The sequence below is a fragment of the Cygnus atratus genome, chromosome Z, assembly GCF_013377495.2.
Source record: "Cygnus atratus isolate AKBS03 ecotype Queensland, Australia chromosome Z, CAtr_DNAZoo_HiC_assembly, whole genome shotgun sequence".
NCBI classification, from domain to species: Eukaryota; Metazoa; Chordata; class Aves; order Anseriformes; family Anatidae; genus Cygnus; species Cygnus atratus.
In genome coordinates this window covers 1,176,792-1,199,816 of record NC_066396.1, presented here as the reverse complement: position 1 = coordinate 1,199,816, position 23,025 = coordinate 1,176,792, and the positions used below count along the sequence as shown (strand labels likewise).

General features: G+C 47.5%; 2 protein-coding genes across 16 annotated transcripts in view; one reads left to right on the top strand and one right to left on the bottom strand.

Annotated features, from left to right (window-relative positions):
* TCF4 (transcription factor 4) overlaps positions 1–23,025 on the bottom strand; it is a 208,061-nt gene that overhangs the window by 8,734 nt on the left and 176,302 nt on the right. For 13 of the 15 annotated variants that reach the window (XM_035560062.2, XM_050716607.1, XM_050716606.1 and 10 more), the window contains 4 exons: positions 15,398–15,465; positions 14,024–14,102; positions 11,309–11,385; positions 8,916–9,119 (listed from right to left, as the gene is read on the bottom strand). In XM_035560062.2, coding sequence (XP_035415955.1) covers positions 8,916–9,119; positions 11,309–11,385; positions 14,024–14,102; positions 15,398–15,465 — 428 coding nt within the window. The remainder of the gene's footprint in view (positions 1–8,915; positions 9,120–11,308; positions 11,386–14,023; positions 14,103–15,397; positions 15,466–23,025) is intronic. The other 2 variants (XM_035560070.2, XM_035560069.2) reach the window with 1 other exon arrangement.
* On the top strand, positions 854–4,337 carry LOC118254638 (translation initiation factor IF-2-like). Its single transcript, XM_035560084.2, has 2 exons — positions 854–2,479; positions 2,598–4,337. Exons 1-2 carry the CDS (start codon positions 1,767–1,769, stop codon positions 3,079–3,081), a joined length of 1,197 nt encoding a protein of 398 aa, XP_035415977.1. The 5' UTR covers positions 854–1,766; the 3' UTR covers positions 3,082–4,337.

The following is a 23,025-nucleotide window of genomic DNA, read 5'->3' as shown; positions in this document are numbered from 1 at the left end:
TAACCCAGCCTAAGGGAAAAAAACATGAGAAACCTCAGTCTTGTGGTTTTTTTGGGGGGGGCTATTTAAGGTCAAAAAGGGTTCTGAAAGACAAAGAAATGCAAGTAGAGAGAAGGCTGATCCCAGAGGTGGGGGTACGTAAGGATCAAAATCGTCCCGCAGGACTTTCCAAGGCCTCTTTGGAGGCGCTCACATACCAGGCTGACAGACACGGCAGGAAAACCTGGCCAGAGCGATGTCTGCATTCACGCTTGATTTGTCTTTTACAGCATTTTTCAACTCTTCAAGAGCTGGAAGAAGGCTAGACCTTGTCTCCTTTTAACTCGTGCTTTCCTTTTTATATATGGTAAAAGACATTCAGCACAAATGCCAGGTTCTTCTGGTTATACTGGTCTGTGCGGATTTCGGATTACCTGCACTATCTCCATCTTCATCGCAGATGGGAAGCTCTTAAAAAATGCTTGGAAATCCATTTGGAGTACTCAGCATTTCATGCTAGAGATGGATATCAGTAGTTAGCACGGATAAACAGCACGATACTGGGATTTTCAGAAGCATATTCCACGAGGAGTCTGAAATGGAGAATGTTGTCTCTCCGGATGATGCCCCCCGAGCCGGCACTGCTCCTCCGATACCTCGGCCGTGAACGCACCGTGCGGTTGTGCCTCCTGAGAGCGGAGGGGCTGGCAGCCGACAAACCAACCTTAGCCTCTTCTTAGAGAGCAATTGCTGATTTTTCCTGCCGAAGGGCAGCTTCCCAGCTCCCTGCTGCAGATGTATACCTCGCCTCCTCAGAAGCAAAGCCCTTCTCTCCGAGCACCCCTCCCTGAAAGCAGCGGGGCAGGCAGGGACAGGCGGAAAGAAACCAAGGACGGGGGCGCGGAGGGGCTGGGGAGGGGACATCAGGCACCCCGGCTGTGTCACACACCTCGTGTGCCACCACGCCTGTGGGCTCACCTGTGAATGCAGGTTTTCACGTCCCCATTCTTCGGTGAACATATAAAGAGAAGATGCGATGTGCCTGCGTGGTCCCCAGGTGCCCACCGACACAGAGCGCTGCTCTCGGAGCTGTGACCTCCGCGAAACACCAGCTGCACCCGACAGCCCCGAAGTGCTGCACCTGATTGTGAGTTATCTGGAGCTCTCTCCCTCTGTATCTCTGTCGTGTAGATGAAGACGGAAACTTTTATCCTCCAGAGCAAGAAAAGCCACCATTTGCCCCAGAAGCGAATCCTGAGGAGTGCTAAGAAATGGTCATACAAATGTTTCTTTTATTGCTCGCAGATGGGCTTTGGAAGTTTGGGAATCGTAAGGAGCAGGCACAAGCTGTAAAAAATGGGGAAAGGTTTCCTATTATGAGCGCTGCACCCCGTCCCTTACGGTTAACCCTTGTCGTGCTGAGCGGCACCGTCACACAAGTATTAACTTTCTGAACACGACGCCACAAAGGAAAAGCAATCACCTGCCGTCAGATGCTCTCCGGATCACAGCTCCAGGCTACGGCTAGCAAGGGATTACTCCTAACTAGCTCACGTAATGAACGAGCGCAACGAGCAGCGGGCTTTGTACTTTTAAAACTGATGACCTCGTGTTATCCAATTAGATAAATAAAAACATGCGGCAGGAAAGTTGTAAGGTGATGCATGTTAACATGTGTTCAATATTGTCAAAATTTATAAGTCTGACAGAAAGCAGATTTGTGCAAAGCCCTTATAAACCTCCAGCGCTATATTAAAAAGGGAACAGCGCAGGGCACTCTGACACAAATGGTCTCTCACTGTATGTGTGTATTATTGGTCCAAATTATTCACTCTTATTTAACTGCATTGAAGTCTTTCATCTCCATGCTATACAATAATAGTTTCCATATGACCGGTGGCTCAGCTATAAATAAGATCAAAAGCAAAAGAAAGGATTTAATAAAAAAAAAAAAAAAAAAGACATTAGGAGTGGCATTAAATCAGGAAAACAGCAAAGTTCAAAATTTTTTTTTTCTCCAGAAAAAAAAAAAAAAAAAGCAGTGCCGGAGCGCCGCGCAGCTCGCCAAGCGTCTTACGAAAGGGCTTTTTGCGAGCCAGTTGTATGCAAACGCCGTTTCACCACAGCTCCGAGTGGCACAGCCCAAGTTCAACGTTAAAAAGGAGAAGGAGCAAACGAAGCGGACGAGCACCGCGTCCCGGGCCAGGCCGAGCGGTGGCACCAGCACCCCACCCGCGGTCCCCTGCCGCCCCCGGGAGCCCGGCGCGGCGCGGGGAAGTTTTGCTTGGCACGCCGCGCTCACTCGACGTGCGGGGCCAGCTTCCCGGACGGCTTTCCTTCCAGCGAGGCCTGCGGGCCGATCGCCCTCTTCCAGGGCTCCGCGCCGTGCCCGAGCACCCAACGCGAGCGTGTCGCAGCTCTCAGAGCCATCTGGGGGCTGCTCTCGCAGCCAGGCTCCCCGGGCTGTGCGCAGGCGCGCCGCTCTCCCACACGACGTGAGGTAATTGAAGTATTTTAAGGGAAACGGGCCGGTTGCAGCCTATTATGGAGAAAAGTGGGTTGCCACGGCCACTGAAGTGAAGTCGCCGAAATAATCCTTACCGATTTCTTTCCAACAGAGGCGATTATTCACTTAAGCACCGGCTAAATCCGGAGATAGAAAAGGGCCTGAAGTACGGGATTAAGAATATTGACTCTTCTCCACTGACCCGCCGGCGAGGGAGCGGAGGAGACCACGCTGCAAGCGAGTCGCCCAGCTCGGGCACTTCATCGCGGTTTGGCGGCACGTCCCACACCGGGGGGGCCAGCACCAGAAGCCCCCGCGGTGACCCACCGTCTGCTGCTCTCTGCCAGGCACCTGCTTTAGCGGTGACCTCAGCTCTTCGCCCCTGGAGGTGCAGCCATTTCCCCGGCAGCTTTCTAAACAAAAGCCAGCTGCCGCCGGCCGGCTGGGGGCCGCGGAGCGGGGCCAGGAGCAGCAGCGCTGCCCAGGGCCGGCCACGCTCCGGTGCCGCTCGCACGCAGCCGGCGCGGGGCAAGCGGGCAGCCGGCGGCGGCGGGCCGAGCCCCAAACACCACGGTTCGAACAATGAGCCTAATTAGCTGCTGGGGAATGAATGAAGCCCTTGTGCCCGGGCGGCGTTTTCCAGAAAAAGGTGTCGCTTCAGTATCGGTCAGCGGTTTCTCTCTCCCGGCCAGGACGAACTTTACGGCTCGAAAATCGCTTAAAAATACGATAAAGGCCGTAATTTGCGGGGCAGTCGGAATGTCAGCCAATTAGGCAGAAAATGGCGCTATATAAAAACCTTACACTGGAGCCTGTTATGTCAGATTTTATTCCAGTAAGGTCATTCCGCCCCCTTTTTTTTTCAACGTACGTGATACCTGTTAGCTAAAAAACACAGCAAGGCAAAATAAACAACAGATGCAACAGCTACAACGGCGCTAAGAATCGAGAAGATGAAAAGATAATAAGAAAAAATAGCAAAAGCCAGATTTTGCCTTTTAAACAATGCCAAGTTGCTCGACTCTTTTTGTTTATGTATGAATGACATAACTGAATTACTTCATGAGCTGCTACTTTAATTCCTAGGGGTGGAAAATTCCGTAAGTTAATTTAATGTGGATGTAAAAAAAATATACACGAACATGCTCTCTTCCTGTGGGCCCTCATGTGGAGCATGCAGGCGAGCTGATGGACTTCTAAGTACTGTCTTAAAAATAACGTATACCAGTTTGTGTTTTATAATGATTTTAATCAATCCCTTCATGCGCTGCTACAAAAGAAACATGTGTCTGCTAAGATTCCCGTGTAAAAGTTAGCGTTTAAACGCTGGTTGCTCCAATTTAATTTGAAATGTTACAATAAAATCCCTACAATCTGCATAACCTCTGAAATAACAGGAACTACCGAAAGGCAGGAAATTCACAGTTAAAGCCGAAAATATATGCTGAGCTCATGCCCTTGAGAGCTGGAGATGGGCAGCTCCTGCGAAATCGACACAAACTCCAAGTTTTTATCTCGACACGCGACTTCTGCCCTAAAGACCGTTACGGAGGCATAAATATTATGAGCAGCTTGAAAACAAAGCCTACATCACCCGTATCTCTAAGCAACTTCTGCCTCTTCGCAGCCAGTTCACAGAAGCTTCTTTATGGGTGTCCAGGGTTGTTTTGTGCTTGCTTTACAAGCCCGGCGAGCGGGGGCTACCTTCGCTTTAATTACCACGTTTTCAGTCCTGCAAACGCTCACGCGTGTGCTTAATTTCAACGTCATGAATAGTCCCAACGGGACGACTCGTGGCAATAAAGCTCAGCACACGTGTGTTTGCAGAACCGGGGCCCTTGTGGGACGGGAAACCTGAACCTCCTTCTCCCCTGCCAGAGGAGAGATCGCCCCCTTCCCCGTGCGCCCCCCCCCGGCCCGACCCACCTCGCCGTGCCCTGCGAGGGGCAGCTTTGGCAGCTGCCTCCCACTGCCCGTGCACCACCTCCGGGGGTACCGGAGGAGCCCTCCTGGCGGAGCCCAATTGCTGCTGCACCAGCACCAAATATACTGTATTTATAAATGGCGTGGATTAACGTGTGCCGCTTGCCCAAGTCAAAGGAGCGCTTAGAAAGGGACGTCAGGGGCCTGCTAAAAATTAGCAAGTGCTCAAATGCTTTCCTTACCGGGCTGCTAAAAAAATAAGGGAGCGAGTGTGAAGTGAGAGCTTGCTACGGCAAAGGGCTCGCGTAGCTAGCAGGACTCTGCTCGCAGCTACGCAGCTGTAAATCTGGGCTAATTCCACCAAAACCGGAGCACTCCGTGCACATATTTTCAGCAGAAGAGCAGCTTCTGCCCTACCCTCGCCTTCTTTTTGTCTGGGGAGAGGGAGCAGCGTGCAGGGCGCCGGGCATGGCAGGGCCGCTGGATCCCAGCACCAGGCTCAAGTTACTCCGGGGCCGAAGGCAGCAGCCGAAGGTGTACAGTGGGCAAGGAGACTTCCACCAGCACATTCTGTACAAGTTTCCGGTCCATACCTCCCACTGCTACTTTATTTACTGCAGCTGGCCAGCGTTTTATAGCCTGTTTCATGTATTAAAATTCAAATGTGGAAAACATTACCAGTATCCTCCTTGATTTTTTTCTTTTTTTTTTTTGGAATTTTTTTCCCCCTTCAACTTCCTTTTCAGCGTGGAATGTATCAAATGGTCAAAGGCTAACTTCAGACTGACTCTACTCAAAAACTATTTCCTTTGTTCTTATGTTTTTACTTCAAAATTCATCCCAGTTTTCCAAAAGAAATTATCAGGCCTGACTCCTTCACACAAGTTACAGTTTCAGACAGTGAGTAATACTGTTTGGGAGCTCGGCAGACTGCTTTTTTTCAGAGAAATTGTGCCCGTCTTGTTTTTCAGAAGTAGCGCTGCCCTCAAAGCACCGTATCTCGGTTTGAACTCCCCTCCTCAACTCTCTTGCTTTGCCTACGTATTGATTTTACAGAGGCTGCTAGAGAAACAAGCAGCAGCTCGCCTCCAAAACGAGAGCAGCGCGAGCCCCCCCGCTCCGCATTTCCAAGCCAGAACACGTGAACTTCTGAAAAAGCCGAAAATCTGAGCACATTTTTTAGACGCAGGATGCGATCGCTTCCATTTTTCATTGGTGCTGTTTTGTTGTTGTTGTTGTTTGTTTAAATCTAACTTCACCTACATCTGGTATTTAAGCGAGGAGCACATATTTATGGAACAAACTGTCTCTGAAGTGATGCCCTGGGTGCATGTTGCATCAGTTTAACATATGCAAAGCGAACAAAGCTACAAAAATTAAACTATTTTCTCTTGATTGAGAGCAGATATACAGAAACAGTTGTAAGTCACAGATCTGGCTTTTAATAAAGCCAGATTTCTTCATTAAAAGCAGTATTGTTTAAACACTGAAGGAAAAAATAGCTTTGTACAACCTCAAATCTTAGATTATATGTATCCCAAGTGTATTTAACGTATTACCTGAGGCCAAGCTAAATTACAATCTAGAATTTCCTTTTGTGAATTCTCAGCAACTGCCACAGAGAGCAAAACAATGTCTGGTTCATGCTAATTTTATTGGGGAAGGGGAAAGGAGATGGATTTAACTGAGCTGCTGAAAAAGCATCTTTTTACCTCTCGGAGCCTTTTGCCAGACCATTTTCAGTTAACACAACATTATTTTTTTTTTTTTGAATCTGCAAATGGCACAGGCTCAGTTGTGACTTTTAATGATATTTCACCCACGACAGAGTCACTTCTAGTAACGTTTAATTTAATGAGGAGCAGAGCCTATCACAAAGCCGCCCCAATAAAAAATAATAATAAAAAAACTTATTTTAGTTTCTCAGGTATTTAGTTCCAGCAACTGATGTTACATTTTAATAACCTGAAACTATTTCATTCAGAGCTGAAAAACTATGGGCAAATATTTAGGTTACAGCATTGTATGTGGTCAAATATGAAGGGGAGAACTATCAAAGAGTATCTGGGTAAGAATATCTGGAAATTCCACTTTTCCTTGGAGGGGGAAAGCAGGAGGCGGACGGGATATTCTGATTTCCATATGAGACAGCAGATCACAGTCAGCAAGGCCTCGGGCTCCAGGCTGACCCCCAAAATCTTGCCCCTGCGGGTTGTGGGGTGTGCTGGGGGCTGCAGAGCCGTCCCCTCCGCTTGGCTGGGCCGCCTGAGAACAGCCACGGGATGCAGGAATGGCCGTGCTGAATAGAGCAGGGCTCTCAGTAACACTGGGGCTAATTATTTTATAATCACCTAACTGACTATCACGACAGAGCCCGGCACTGGGGGCATCAGCAGTGTGCAGCAGCCTGGAGGACACGGCAATTATCAAATAATTGGCCACCAGAAGAAGCTCCTTCCTTCCCCGAGCAGTTGCCTCATGCTCTGGCATCAAAGTTTTTCTTTCTTTTTTTCTTTCCTCCTTCTCCTTGTGAAAAAAAGGAGGAATCCTGTCTGAATCCTGTCAAATAAAACTCTAAATGTTTGCATTTTCCATATGATGTCTAATCCTATTTGGAATGCTTCTGAACATTTGGCCTTGATTACATCTTGGAGCAATGAATTTCACAGGTCATTGTGTGTTGAATAAAAAGTATTTCTTTTTGTCAGGTTCACTGAATGTCCCCTTGTTCTTTAATTATAAGGAAGGATGAATAGAAGAGCTAGATTTACCTTCTCTATGCTATCCATTATTCTACGTACCTCTATTATGTCTCCTCTTATTCATCTCCTTTCTAAACAAAATCACCACAATCTGTTCAATCTCCCTTCACATGAAAATCCTTCCATGCTTGCAGTCACTCTTGCTGTTTGTCACCGAACTTCTCCTAATCCCACTACACTTTTTTAAGACGGGAAAACCAAAGCAGAACAACTCCAGGTAAGGCATAAAAACATATGTGTGTGTGTAAAGACACACTCGAGGCATATGCTGGCATGCCATCAGTCTTGGTGTCCTTTCTCATGTTCCTTTTCAGTTCGGTAGGTTTCATTTATTCATTCATTCAATTATTTATTTATTTTAATGATTCGTGCACACTGGAGAGAAATTTCCAGGCAACCCTCACAGAGGCACATGCTCTCCTCCCAAATTGAATAGAGCCCAATATGTATATGGTTAATTGAAATTCTTTCTTCTAATCTGCTCTGCCTTACCCTCAGTATGTGGGATGAGACGGGGATCAAGCCTAGTCCTCCCACAACACCATAGCAGCTAACTGGCCATGGATCTGTTAAGTCCCTTCCTACTTCCACATATTTTCTCCCAGTCTTAATTAACCTAAATAGCTTGAACTATCTGAAAATGCTGCCAGCTGACTCCTCGATCCTTTCCCCCATTCCGCATGTAAGTAAGCAACTCTATTTCGAGAATGAAATTTTGAAGTATAAAAAAGTTTGCCCTCTAATCCTGATGAAAATCACACATCTAGCTCAGCTCTGCACAGACGCGCCCTCACCGCTTTCTAATCCAGAACTGCTGTTTCTCACTTCCTACAGGACCGTTAGTTTTTCATTAACTTCCGCTGAGCGACTTTAAGATTTCTGCAGACTCGAATGCATGGCGTTAGATGGTTTTCCTTATTATACTTAAAAAAAAGAGATTGAAGAGACACGATTTTCCTTCACATGAAAGAAAGTTAGCTGCCAGATATTTCCTTTTCCAAGTGCAAGACGTTTGTCCTGGAGATATAAGGGTGCACGTAAGGCCCCGTGGGAGCAGAAATCCCAACAGCATACTCCAGACCTGGTCAGAGGCTTTTGTCAGGGTGACACACGGACCTGACACTATGCACTCCAGCAGCAGTGACAGGGCTGGGACTCTGTAACGCAAAGCAAGAGCCAGTGGCATAAGGAAGGAGCAGGCTGCTGAGCGCTGACCACTCAATGTTGTATAGGGGCTACTTAATCCAGAGTGAACCACAAGCCACAGTGAGCGTGCGCAGCTCGGACTCGGAGCCACCTTCTCTTCCCAGATTTAAGCACAAGTGTAACACAAAGCCAGGATTAGCTCCTACTCTTTAAGTCTTCTCCAGCCCTGCCTGCCGAACGGGGGCCTTACACTGAAATCTGCACCCAGCTTCCTGAACATGAAATGCAACACTCCCGAAACCTTAACAGCAAGAAAGGAAAAGCACTTCCAGACCGGTGTGGGGTAGTGACTCTACATTGTGCAGGCTGGGAACGAAAGAGAACTTAAAAACCCCAAGGTTTCACACCTCCACCCACGGCTCCAAGCTGGCGGCCACGAGGGGCATGGCAAATGGCGGCTGTGCAGGGGGCCTGCGGCCACCTCACACACAACACGTTAACGAACCAGCCCTCTGCCAAGCCACCAAACCTCACACCCCCTCGTTCCTCCCCCCCCCCCCCCCGAGCTGTTCCCCGGTGTGTTTTCTGTCAGAGCTTACCATGAGCGAGTGCCGGTTGGCGGAGAGCAGGCCGGTGCCGTAGCCGGAGCCCAGGCCCGCCATGGCGCCGTTGTGCGAGGGCCCTATCAAGCCGTGCATGTCGGCGTGGCCGCCCGGCATGGCGGTGGCGGGCCCCACCGCGTGGTTGCGCAGCACGTGGATGGCGTCGTCCAGCCTCTCCAGGCGGTCCTCGATCCGGCTTTGCTGTTGGCGTGCGAGAAAGAAAGCGAGAGCAGTGTCAGCAGCCGCGGGGCCCCGCAGCGGCGGAGGCGGGCGCAGGGCTGGGCGCGGGGGCAACGGGGGGCACGGTCACCCGCAGCCAGGCCTGCCTTCTCAACCCCTTTTCTCCTTTCTTTTTGCTTTTCACGTTTTTTTATTTATTTATTTATTTTTATATATTTTTTTTACAGGAGTGGTTTTGTTTCCTTAGGGACATGTTTCAAACAGCGTTGCGGGGAAGGAGAGAGCATGGTTAACACGAGTGCAGCTTTGATTTTCATGGGCAAAACAGGTTCAATGATTCCTCATGAACATAATCATTACAGTACATATGTTGCCCTCTATGTCTTTGAAAAGTTTTAGTGATACTTAAAAAAATAATAATAATAATAATAAAAAAAAAAAGAAGTAGAAGTAAAGGAACAAATATCCCTCTAATTTGAGTCAATCTTTAACTGGGATTTTCCTCCCCCCATCTAGTCACAGGATCACACACAAGGAGAAACGGAGAAACTACCAGGCCACACAGTCCCTCACACTGCTCGGGTTTTTCCCTACAGGTACGCACCCTAGGATCACTTTCCACCTCTGGTGACAGCAGCAATGAGCACTTGTCCTTGGCCAGTACACCCCATGGGCACGGTGACCAGTGCGGTGCTGGGGGTGAGGGTGCAGCCCTGGTGGCAGCCAGGTCTGTGAAACCCAACCACCCCCCCTCTGCCCCGGTAGCCTCCACCTCTCCTCCCTGCTTCTCCGACCATCCCAAACGCCAGCTACGGCATCGGGGAATTCCTTGAAGAAACCTGGCTGCTGCTGTACTGAGTTACTTCCTTCCACTGTCGTCTTTCTGCTCAGCCACAACAACTCCAAGCCATGTTGCAGGCAGGACTAGGAAGGAGAGAAGCAACGGGGAAACAACCACCTCTACCTGGGCTTCCCACTGCCTGCTGCACCAGCTGCTCCATGGAAAGAGTGACGGGCTCCTGCAGGAGCCACCACCTCGGCGTGGGGACAGCCAGCCACTGCTACACGCCCTGCTCTGCTCCGCTTCCTCAGCCCCACCGCTCTCCTTGCCTGTCCCCAGCAGGGCACCTGAATGCTTTGCTCCTGGTTGAAATAGGAGAGGAGCTCAGCAGGACAGTCCCAAAGCTCTGCGGAGCTTCAGCTGCAAAAATAAACATAGCTCTATGGATCTTATGGATCTATGGATCTTACGGATCTCTTAAGCAAACCTCCTAACCAACCCCCTGCTCTCCAAAAACCGAGGTAACTAAAAAACCTCCAGAAGACAGATAGTCTAAAAAATATCACAGTCAATCATGGGAAGGATTTCCATGCTCGGGCAGAAAAAATAGCCCCTGCTAATTCCTGAACCTGGAAATTTTCTAGTGAAGTCCACAGGACTGCTGCATCCCCCAGCACTACTAGGTGGGTTAGCACTGTGCTCTTGGGAATTACCTGCTTTCTCTTTTTTAAGGAAACTTTAAAACTTCAGCACCATTGATTTTACACCCAACAATATGTCAGGCATCTCGCAGCGATCACTGGAACCTTCTAGAGTTCCAGTTGAGACCGACAACCAGCTGCTAAGGTTGAGACAGAGGGTATCGGGTTCGTTAAAGTTCTCCTCTGTCCTAATGTGTGACTTAATCTTTCCATTAAAAAAGATAACAAATCTTATTGATATCCCTTTAATCCTATCTGTCACACGAACATTTATCACCAGCTCGGCCCCTGACTCTTCCCCTCAAGCCCAGCCCTTCGTGTTCTCCCGGTGAGACCATCGCTGCCACGCTGGCCGCTCTCACTTCCCAACTCCACGGGACTGATGGACAGTGACCACGCTCTGTCCTGCTTTCTATTTCTCTGCAATATGTGCCACCTGCCTGTTCACCGTTCCTTCTTTTTGTATGCACTGTTCCCTTTTCAGGGTATTTCAGTACTGCAACCCCTGCCGTGCAAGCAAGCAGGAGATCCTGTCCAGCTGCAGCTCCAACCAGACTACGAGACCTAGAGCACGGGGCACCCTGCTGCGAATTTAGGGGTGGCAAAATCAAGTCCGAGGGCATAGCAGTTGCTAACGAAATGAAAACCTGTGTGAGAAGAATGGATGAGAAATGGAAAGAACAGCAAGTAAAATACTGAGGCAGAGGAGGTCACTAATCAAAACATACCAAAGAGTGTAAGGGACCTTCATAATTGGGAGATGATGACGCTTGACCTCCATTTCTAGACCAAACAGCTGTGCCTGCTAATAGTAAAATTGGAATTACCATTAGAACTATGCAAACAAAAATGTCTTTCAAACTTTTTGGACAGTTTTGTAGACATGTAAATGCCGTATTCCAGATAGACTATAGAGCAGACATATGGAGAACTTCCAAAATACACATGGGTGAAAAAAAGGTATTTTGTAGCAAAGCACGTAGATGCAGGCCACAAAGTTCCCCCAGGCTGCTTCTCCACATAGAGGGCTGCATTGATTCAGCAGCTGTACCGACGAGCGGCTGCAGGAGAAGGAAACGTCTCGCTGGGGAAAGGAGAAGCAGCACTTCCACACGGTGCTGCGGGCAGCTGGGCCTCTGCGCGAGCCCCGGCACATACTAGCCCATTATCCTAACCTCACTTCAAGCTGTAGTCCGTGCCACTGATTACATCATTCCATCATCAAATTCGCAAAATCTTAAAAAAAGAAAATAAGTAAAAGCACTGCACACAACATGCTATTATATTCTGATAAGGTCGGCACTCTCCTCGGCCAGATTATTTGGTTTGGCAGGTTCAGAATGCCAAAGGTCTAACCAAAAAAAAAAATCTGGTTTGCATCCACTGCTCTACATCTGCTCCTGATGCAGGAATAAAAGGTCTCCTCGTCTCCAGCAATGCTTTCTAAAGAAAAAATTGCCCTTGCAAAAGAAGCAAAGCAGACACGGGGAAAAGAAGTTTTTTTTCAAGTATTTTTTTTCCAACAGTGTATATATATAGCACAACGCTTAGACCATTTATAAAGTTCTTTCTTTTAAATGAGTCATCTTCTGAACGATCTTATAAAATGGGCTTAAGAGTTTGAGATGGAAATATTAGGATTTTAATCTTAATGTCTACATTGAGTGGCACTTGCTTGGACTAAGATAGGCCAGGGTGGAACTCATGGCACGTTTTTTTAGGCTCTGACAGCATGATTACTTTTTTTCTCATAAAAGTAAAAAATTATGTCACTTCTAATTAAAACTTAAATCTTCCCTTTTCTGGTCCCCATGGAGTTTTTATTTGAGATTTTGCTACAGCACTGAATGGAGCAATGAACAGCAATCTTTACTTTCAAAATCATTTTTAACTAGCCCTTGATATCCTTGAGGGAAAGTGTCTCGCATGCTAAACACTTTCAGTTCTTATTTAAATGCATTTGTACTCCTTATTTCTCTCTATTTTGACACTTGGTTCTTTCTATTCATTCACTAAAACTTGCAGGAAGCAAGGCAGCCCAAATTAGCACAATATTTTTCCTTTTGGTTCGGACCCTTTCATGGGGAACAATGGCAACGCCTCGCTAGGAGAAATGCGGCCCGGAGTGCCGGGGCGTTGCTTAACACCTCAGGGGTGATTTCAGGCCAAAAAAAAGGGCAGAAAAGGGTTTTCTGAAGCCCCAAGGCTGTGACAGGGCAGGCAGTCCTGCTGCCGGTCTCCTGCCAGGGGTGGTTTTGGAGGGAGGGATATTTTCTGACTGAATTCCACCCCGACGTTAGTGCTCCTTCAGAGCAGGTGAGTGTGATGGAGGTGGCCATGGTGTCTTCCTACCCCTCCTCACGGACCCCTGCCTCCGGAGGCCAGGCCATCACCTAGCTCCCTTCTCCTTCCTTTAGACACTGCCATCTAGCACAAGCTTCCCTGCCACCTCTCCTTCCCCAAGGGTCTCATCACTGCAGAGACAGGTTAGGCCCAGGCCTCTGAGGCGGTGTCGCCATTTTAAAGGAGCACAGGAGGTGCCTGCTGTGGTGCTCGTACCCCGCCGAGAAGGAGCACACCTCTCGCCAGCACTACCCTACACGAACAGCCTCGGCTGCCTTTTAGGATGGCCTGAACATGATGCAGGGCCCATACGGAAAGGAGACTGGAGCCTTTGGCTACTGGTGATAAAGACCTCGTCACAAAGACAGGGTGGAAAGGTCTTCTCCAAGGCATTAGTGTGGGTGCATGGGAGGAGAAGCCTACTGCTTTAGTCGAAAAGTCTCAGGGTTTATGAAATCTGAATTATATTCAGATAAATATTTAAAACTCCCGATGCTCATGAGAACTACCCTGGGCCTCTGGATCTTTTCAGTTTAGGCTTTTATTAATATGAGTGGGTTTAGTTAAAATATGTCAGCTTTATAAACAGAGTATAAAATAAATCAATGGGATTCGTGGGGGCTCGGTTTGTCCAGAGACACGTTTTATGGACCAAACTCCAGCCAGCATTTGCTTCAGCCCCGGGCGGGGACAGGGGAACGTCCAAGGAGATGCACTTGGCCCCGGGGCGAGGCTGCCATGGGGCATGGCGATGGCACGGGACAGGCTCCGTGCACGGCACAAGGCACTGGCCACAAGACCCTGAGGGCACTGCTGGAAGCTCAATAAGGACGCATAAAAACACTGCTTTACTGTACAGGCATCCACCTACGAGCTGCAATGACTTTATCTCTGCACTGGCACTACAGCATTTGGGAAAACTCTCTGCTCGTCTCTGGGGGACCACCAGCCACCTGCGTGTGCTGCACGTCGGTGAAACACTGGCCTGGTGCTGCTGGCTGGATGCATGTCGCACACCCAGTACCGTAGGAGCTCATTTAGGCATCTCCTACCAAAAATAGGTTGAAACGTTCAGTAAAATAGAATTGTAACAACAATACCTGAGAGAGAAGGGGGAGAACCAACAGGAGTTGAAGGATTTGATGAAAAGCTGTTGTTGGTGTGATCTGGAGAATAGATCTTTAAAAGATGATACAGAATTAATCTAAAGCCATCACAAACTGATGCAGAAAGAAATATGGAATTCTTATGCATTCAGTTCATTTAAATGAAAGCAGGACAGGTTAAAAAGCCTCTTATTCAAATATTAATATTTCTATAAAGACAAAACTGTATTAGATGCAGGAAGCTAGACAACAGACCCCTTTTGATGGGAACAGACACTAGCCAATTAAGCGATGGTTTCTGATTGTCACACAGATCTGCCACGGTAGATGTACACATTTTCATTGTATAGACTACTTTACGAATGACTGTCATTGACAGGCCTTCAAGCAAGCCTGAAAATTGCTTTTTTGTTCTGCTGAAATCCCTTAACGGCCAAAATAAAGCAAAGGGCACAGAGCACGTCGCCCTGGCACAGCGGGGAATCTGCAGCAGCAAACTCCAGCTACTCGGCCACTGCTCCAGCGAGAAAGCCCCTGCCTGCCCCGTGCCCAGCGAGGGTGCCACCGCCCTGCGGTGTCCCTGGGGCCGCTGCCATGCACCGCTCGCCATCCGTGCCATTGGTCAGGGCACCACTTCAAAGTGGATTCTGTACTGTATCAGTTAGTTCAGGCAATCTGGAGTCTGACTTTTCGTCTTTTCAATGAAGCATCGAAGAATATGCGAAAAAAAATTAACTCTCATGAGAACTCAATGGAACCCACTCTGCCCAGAAAATAACTATCGTGGTCCTTATTAACAGTCAGTCCGTGCCAACAATTACCAAACACCGAGGCACGGCAGTGTTTCCTTCTGCTCGAGGTGGAAAACTGCCATGCCCCAGTTACCCCGGTAAGAGCTGGGAACTCCTGACTTTAACAGCAACCACAGCAACTGAATAGGTGGATACTGCCGTGAAAAATATAAAATCTGAAGGCAAAGGAAATTTAGAGCGAATCCTGTTTGCAGATCGCTCGGTAACACAGAAGTAATCCTGCTGCCGATTTCTGTTCAGACCTCCCTTGCCCGAGTAAATGACGTGTGTGAAAGACTGAAAGACACAGCTCATTGTCACCCAGTGAATGGGAACAGGTCAAGGTTTCCACTCTTTCCATTTCTAGTCTAGCATAAAATTAATTCTAGAACTTTGTAAACACCATTTTGCACTGATTGTTAAATATCTCAGTTGGCAGTGACTCCCAGTGGGTGACCTCTGAGACCAGGTCTCTCCTGTTTGCTGCTCATCTTCTCAAACTCCAGGCGTCCAATTCTGATTAAAGTTCACACTTTGAAAATGGTAAACGTGTATTCCAAAGTAAATATTTCCTTACAGAGGCAAGTGCTTTCCCCAGCGCATCACCAGTCTGCGAGCTGCCTGCCGCCCCACTTCCTCTGTTTGCTGAAAAACAAAAGACTCAATGTAAAAACAGACAGAAAGACATCATCCGTTTCTATTCCTGGTCCACTTACTCATAATTTAATTGCATTTTAATGCTAATTACATCAAATTAATCTTTAATTGCCATTAATTTGTTTGCTAAGGTAGATATCAAACACATTCACGCTCCATTTTTTCAGATAAAATATAAACTCGAGATGTTGTTTTTATAAAAAAATATATCGCGTATTTGATAGTACTCGGCCATATGGCTTTATTTTTCTAAATAAAAGGTTGCTAGTCGAAGATGCTCAAAGGCATGGACATTGTGCAAGCTCCTAACACTAAAGACCGGGCTCAGGAGTGGCTGCCCGCCCTCCATCGCGTGCTCAGCCTCGGTGCCTGTGCTCTGGGCTCTTCGAACTTTGCTCCAGCAAGGGTTTTCTCTTCCAAAACTTATACGTAAGGGCAATGTTCCTCGTATAAACCACCAGAAGCTACCACAGAGGAATATTACAAAGGCGGCAGAGATAAACTCCCCAGAGCCGGGGATGCCAGAATTCAGTCTGCCAGTGGAGCCTAATTTCTCTCTTCTGCGTCTGTACCGCGAGCCAGGCATTAATTACACGATCGCTTACTGCTCCTCCACGCAGCCCCAGCCTCGCTCAGCACACGGGAAGGACAAAGTGCTGGTAATAAGCAGCTACCCAGGGTTTTGTTTTCTCCCCATTCACTCGGTGACCCTAGTCCTTTGTATACGTTTCAAAGCATGTTTTAAAGGCGTTATTAATTTCCATAGACTTCTCCGAAGCGCCCCTCTGACTGTACTTAAAACATTGCACGAGCCTTTAATTAAATGATTTTTTTACCATGTCTCAAGTGATAGGATCGCACCTTTCATATAAGCAATTTAGGGAAAGAAAAATCGTGGTGTAACAGTCCACCAATTTCTCACCCTCGAGTGATAGGACTGAAACGTCGCCGTTCACAGGAGAAATTGAAGGCAAGAAAAATGAGGGCAAAATGTTCCCCAGCTTCAGCATCTCTGTGTCCATTTATAAAGGCAAAGCACCGCTCTGACTGACTGCTGTGCGTGATCAATACTCCTGCTTTGGGCCCCGCAGACTGGAAGTCAGGCAAAGAGAAAATGAGAAGCAAGCGGCCAGTCACCACCCATGGAAAGGCCGGACTGGTATCTGGCATCCCGATTAATGCCACCCTTCAACCTTCGTGTTTTGTAACTTCTGAATGACTGATGCTGCAGCTTTTTTACTGAAGGGATGCACTTGTGTGTGTATACACTTTTTGGGCCATTACAAGAAAAATAACCGTCCCCTCCTGCAGCACTATGCCGTTCGAAGATCAGGGCATGGGAAGAAGTGTTGGATCCATCTTACAGCTCTTTGATTTGGGCTCTTAGAGTAACTACAGCTGAATGTCACTACCAGCTGAACGTACTTGGCCCAGCGCTCACGGCAGATGAGATCTGCCTGTGCATGCTGCAGCTCCACAGCAGCACCAGGGAAATGTGGCTTTTGGGGACCTTTGCACCCTGGCCCAGGTGTTATTGATCCTCCACCCTGCTTAAGCCCAAACTTTCTAGTAGCAGCTTCAGCCAAGCCTAGAATAAAGTAGTTCAGCTGGAAGGGAACTTCAGAAATCATCTAACTCCAACTGTCCGACGTCCAGTTAGAAAAACTTAAGGGATGGCACAGGAGAGCATCTTCCCTCTGTATTTCATGTACAATGCACACGTTTTCTATTAAATGCAGTACCTGTACATTTAATTTGACTGCATACAACCCTGTTTCAGCACTTCTCCTACAGCAGAATCATCTAAAGAAGCCCCAAATATTACGTGTGCCCCTGCCTCTTTCACCTCTTTTACATGAACTTACACATTCTTATTAAATTCTTATTTAAACTTTTATTTTCATTATTGTACACCTGAAAATATGCTCGTATGGCAGTGATGGCCTATTTGTAATTTCATCTTAGTTTGAAATTAGGTATCAAGATATAGAAAGTTTTAGGATTTACTCCGCTGAGCTGCCAGGGAAAGTATGAAGTTATTACAGCCCCAAATACTAACACAGAAATGCGAAAGCACACCAGCAGAATACATGGCCTCAGTTAGAGATACAACTCATCAAGCTAATTTAATGTTGTAAATCACAACCTACAGGTTTTGCAACCAGGCAGATGTCCAGAAATTCAGTTACTTCGCTCTAAAGTGAACTGTGAATCTAAATGTAAATCATGCATTGTTTTTTCCTTTTTCTAAGTGACCCTAACTACATTATTCTAAAATTAAGTCCTACATTTGTCTGTCTGAAGGCTGGTCTCTCCTAATGAGATGAGCTGTACCGCTCCTGCGGGAGAAGGAAGCGCAAGGACTGCAGCCCTGCTCCAGCGTGAGCTGGGCCACCTCTCCTCTTTGCTGTCAAAAACAAAGGAATTCCTTGGATATGTTGAATATTAGGCTTTTCCTGAAAGATTTCGAAGACAAATTACTACAAGAGGCCCGGAAATCATACAGGAAGAGCCACAAGGATGGGCAGGAGTGTGTAAAGTTTCCTTTTGCAGACAGGGTGCTGCACGGGGAAGAGGAGCGTGAAGAGCGATGCAGCTGAGGTTCGTGACACGGGGAAGGTAAGCTGGGCACGACCATTCATCATTCTCTGCACAGAAAAACTGAAAGGCACCCACTAAAATAAAACAAAATGTTTTTTTTTCACCGGTGTTCAGCCAAATGGGAAAAGTCTTTGTTTTAAGGAATGCAAAGACCAAGTGTGCAAATAGGTTAAAAAAGAACTGGGCAAATTCATGGGGGAAAACATCCATCCGTGGTTATTGAACACACGTCCAGGTGCACCCCCAGCTCAGGCTGGCTCTGAGCTGCAGACTGCAAAACCCCAGGAAAATGCCAGAGGACGGACGACTGCACAGATGGGAGAAAACGGGCAAAGGAAGGTAGCTGAGGCACCTTCTGTGTGGAACACCAAGTTAAACATAACCAGACAGAGATCTTGTAGAAGTCTTCGTGTCCCCAAAATAACCAGGTTTACTTAAATATAGCTAACCTTTAATGGATGTGTTTATTTTTCACATCACTGCTTTGCACATAAATTATGTTTTTTAGTTATTCTGGTAATAGAAGAGACATGACTGAAACCTGTAGGTGGTTAAGAAAACTCCCTATTTGAAAGATTAACAGAAAAATATAGTCTTAAGAAGAGCAAGCACTGTCTACTGCAAGAGCCCAACTGCTTCAGAGGCAACAGCACCAAACATCATCCCAGGACGTGGGACTACACGAAGAGAAAATGGACGTCAAGTGTATGGAAGAGCATGGATTCACTGCAGAGAAAAGTAACATACAGTGGTGCTTGAGGCAGCGGATGGCTACGGAATATAACCAAGGGTTTCTATTAATATCTCACAGTTGTTGGTCCGCCCTTTTACCAGCGGCTTCAATGAAATGCTATTTAAATACAGCCACCAACGCCGTGGGGGCCGAGCGCAGGCTGAGCTGGCAGTTTCGGTTTGCACAACGACAGTCATGTTTAAATAACTGGGATGTTTTCCTGAGCTCCACATCGCTGGTGCCCAGAGCAGCACACTGAATGGGAGAAAATTCCTAGGAAAAGCAAGGAAGTGTATTTGGATGAGGCCAAACATACCTTAACAGAAATATTTTAATGGCTTGGAAGCTAATATTAAAGCACTTTTTAAAGCTCATCAGATGATGATGCAATAGCAGAACACAAGGGAAAAAAAAAAAAAAAGGTCACGGAAGAAATGCTGAACTGATTATTTTCATCAGCTTTGTCCACAGGATGGATGGTATTTTAAAAGGGATTAGTCAGAAAAATTGGTTCCAACTGAGGTGTCAATGTAAAGGCTTTAAAATAAATCAATAAAAAGAAAAATAAAGAAGAAAGAAATGACATTTCTATGACCTCTCAAGAAACTCAAACACAAATTTCTCTAACTTTTACCGCAGCGTAAAATGTGCTTAGACTGACCTAGCACTGGAGTGAAGAAGGTGCACAACATCACACCAATACTGAAAACAAAGTTCTGTGAGTTCAAAGAGCCACCCAATTTCAAATCTGACTTCCCCATGAGAAGAAATACCAAAGAACAATATACAAATGGATAAATACACTACATTGCAAAGCCAACGATGCTTTGTGGGGGGAAGCCATGTCCTGCAAACCTAAATTCTTTCCAACAGACGAGGAGCACAGTGATGCAGGGGATCCTGTGAATATGACGGATTTGTGCTCTCAGAAAGCTTTCAACAAAGCCATCTCCCAAAGGCTCTTAAACTAAATGGGTCTCAGATAAGAGGGAACAGAAGATATTCTTGCGGATTAAGAAGTGATTAAGGGAGAAAATACAAGAGTAGGAATTAATAGTTAGCAGAGGAACATTACCCCCCAAATCCCCATTGTGCAGATCTGTACTGTTCAACGCACCCGTATGTGGCCTGGGGAAAAAAAAGTAACACAGGCTGAGGTTGCGGCATTTGGTGAGATCCTGAAGATAAAAGTACTACTGGGGATAATAAGACAATGTTGCCTGCAAAGAACAGCTCTTGTAACAAGTACGGGGGAAAAAAGCCTTATGCTATGAAGGGACATGGGTGGGTGCTTGGTTCCCTCAAACATGCTCCAGAAGGAGAAGACCTGCAGGGACACGAGTAACTCGCTCAAACCCTGGCCTGGCCATCAAGCAGCCCCTTGCCGCCCACCAGGAAGGCCCAACAGCCAGCAATCGCTGGGCAAAGAGCAGAGGCAAAGCAGAAACCTGTCACGTTGCCCCACGGACCCAGCCCACAGCTGTGGAACAAAGATTTGGGGAGTCCGAGAATGAGCCTCAAGGCCTAGAGAACAGCAGGGCGGTGGGGTGGTCCCTCCAGGGGATGACCACAATAAATGTGGATTCTCCAAGAGCCACAGCAGGGCACGACAGGCCACAGAGTCACAAAGAGGAGGGAAGAAGGGCTATCTGGTACTTGTGACAACACGAGAACGTGGGGGGGCCACGTCGGGCCTGGAGGGAGCAGGGTCAAAGTGGTAGCGGAGGAGAGCCGAGCCACCACACGTCACCGTGCCGGGGACCTCTCCCAGCTGAGCTGGTGCTGAGAAGGTTGAAATTCCTAAAAATGTTCTGTGGCATGAACAGGTTGGGGCAGTGGTGGTGGCTGCTGGTGCCCGCGGGGGAGCTGGGCTCATGAGGGGAGCCGGGCAGAGCTGGTGCGAAGCCATGGCGGGTCCTCGTCCTGCAGCAGGCCGAGCGGGGCCATGCCGAGCTCACACGGGCTGCACGAGGGGCTGGGACACTTTGTGGGGAAAAAAACGCTTCAGATTTCTAAATACTCAGCACAGCACCCAGCTCTGGCTGGAAACGCCTGTGAAAATATCACATGTGCTCACTCCCTCCTTTTATACCCTTCCCAAGGAAGTGTCCTTGCCGGAGACAGGCCCATGGTGTACAGCAGCTTTGGTCTGAACGAGGACAGATGTTTTCAAGTTCTTATGTAAAACACTGAGAGACTTAGTGCTAGGAATGCTACGAAACTCCCTCAGAACTGGAAGGGCACACTTTATCCAAAACATCGCCGCAGCAGGCTGTAACGGGATGGAGTTGCCAAATGCAGGCTTCCAGAAAGGTTTCAATTAATGGGGGACAAAGGTTTGAGGGAAGAGCTAGGGAACACTCAGTGAAAATTTTAGGGAAACAAACCAGGTCGGTAAAGCTTGCCTCCACACCACAGGCAGTGAGAATGCAGGCATGGGAAGCCACACTGGCAGTTTTGGCAGGTTCACAGGAGGTTGAGAGCTTCAGGAGCAACAGGTCCCTAAGCAGGTGCCTGCAGAACCAGGCAGGGATGTCCCCTCTGACACGACAGGTCTGGGTGCAGGTCTCCACCGACACAAGGCATCAGCAAATTTTGGCACGATGCAGGAGACAAAGATAGCTTGGGAACGGGACTGCACGGCAGGACTTGAAAATGTATTGCAAGAGCTGTCACCGGTCCTTGGGAGCTATTCCCCGCTCACCAAACTATTAATGTACCGAAGACATCGTGAAAGACTGCAACCTTTGATGGATTGGTTCTAACGACGCTGAAGAGCGTGTTTATTGTTATACTTAATCTCCTAAAACTTTCTCAGCATGTTTCTGCGAAGAACAATTCCGCACTGGAAGGCAACCGGACAGGATGATGAAGTACAGCCTTTTCCCATCTTTCTGGTGGGACTCGGATTGTAAATCTTAGATTATTGAATAAACTTCCAGGAATCTGTATCTCAACGAGGATAATTATATCGAGCAAAGTATCTAGTGTAACAGATAGGCTGCAGCCTTCCATGAGAGAATTCCAGCCAGACTTTTTATAGGTTCAACTCTAGCACAAACTCATGCTGTTCCGATGGAACAGTGCTTTCTGAAACAGAGGGCTGGAAATTATGTTTCTATGTAAAGAGGAGTGGAAAAACTTGCACCATCTTGGTATTCACAGCTGATGATCTTCCCAAATTATGGGGAACTGACATTGCTGGGTAGAAGTCATATCCTTCTTACGCTGCGCGACAGTTCGCCACCCTAGTGTAACTGGAAGCTTAACATTCTTGTAAAATATACAGCGCAGTATTATGTGACTGCTAGAGTAATAAAATTACTGTGAAACCAGTGCCTCAAGGGGAAATGCACATAATGTTTCTCCTGGAAAAGCTGCATGTCACAGTGCATAATGTCATACAAACAACATGTCATTAGAACTGAAAGCAGTGAGCAGGATTAATACGGGCATCAGATGGATACGATGGAGCGCCTTTAGCATACGCTGTACGAGTCTAGCTCAATAACTGGTTGCCTAAACATTGCACTGCTTCAGACCTTTGAAAATAAAAGCCAACACTTTGCATAAAATTAACCACTGCTTTCTGTCGATGCCATCGTGCAGCCTCATGAAAGAACCTTCTCCCTGGTGCCTTGTGAAGCTGCACCACCATCAGGGAACGCAGCTCATCTACCCAAGCCCTATTCGTGGTGGTTTGTGCCCCGCTGCCATTGCAGAGTGTCCCACGGATGACCAGACACTTAGAGGACATCCGTGGCTGTGTCCCTTTGTTGGGTGATGCAGCAGTCATCCAGCCCAGGCAGCACGATGGGCCAGCCCAGGCTGCTTGTCTAGGAAAATCAGGGCACACAGGGGAAGAACAGCATGCACACAGCCTTCAGGGCACGTTCACCGATTTGGGAGGAGGACAGGACTTGCATCCAGACCCATCAAATATTTTTGCTGCCCTCAGACATGGCTCACCAGTACTACTTGATTAATATTTACAACTGCTGAAACAATTTGCATGTTTGGATTGCAGCTCTTCTGGCTTTTCTTTGCACACTGGATTTTCAGGAGAGGAATCCAGATGAAAGTCTGGAGGAATTTTTTTACATGGGAAATTCAGGCACTGAGGCATATGGGCAGGAGACAGGATTCTCGCTCCTGCCCGTTTGCATCCCTCTGCAAAATTCTGCATCCCTAAACGTTATCTGTAAGGCGCCTGC

Bases quoted from the DNA above. Each gene is read 5' to 3' on its own strand.
- LOC118254638 (XM_035560084.2), top strand. From the start codon at position 1,767: ATGGTCTCTCACTGTATGTGTGTATTATTGGTCCAAATTATTCACTCT. The intron at 2,480-2,597 runs GTAATTGAAGTA...TCTTTCCAACAG, and splicing joins GCTCTCCCACACGACGTGAG to AGGCGATTATTCACTTAAGC.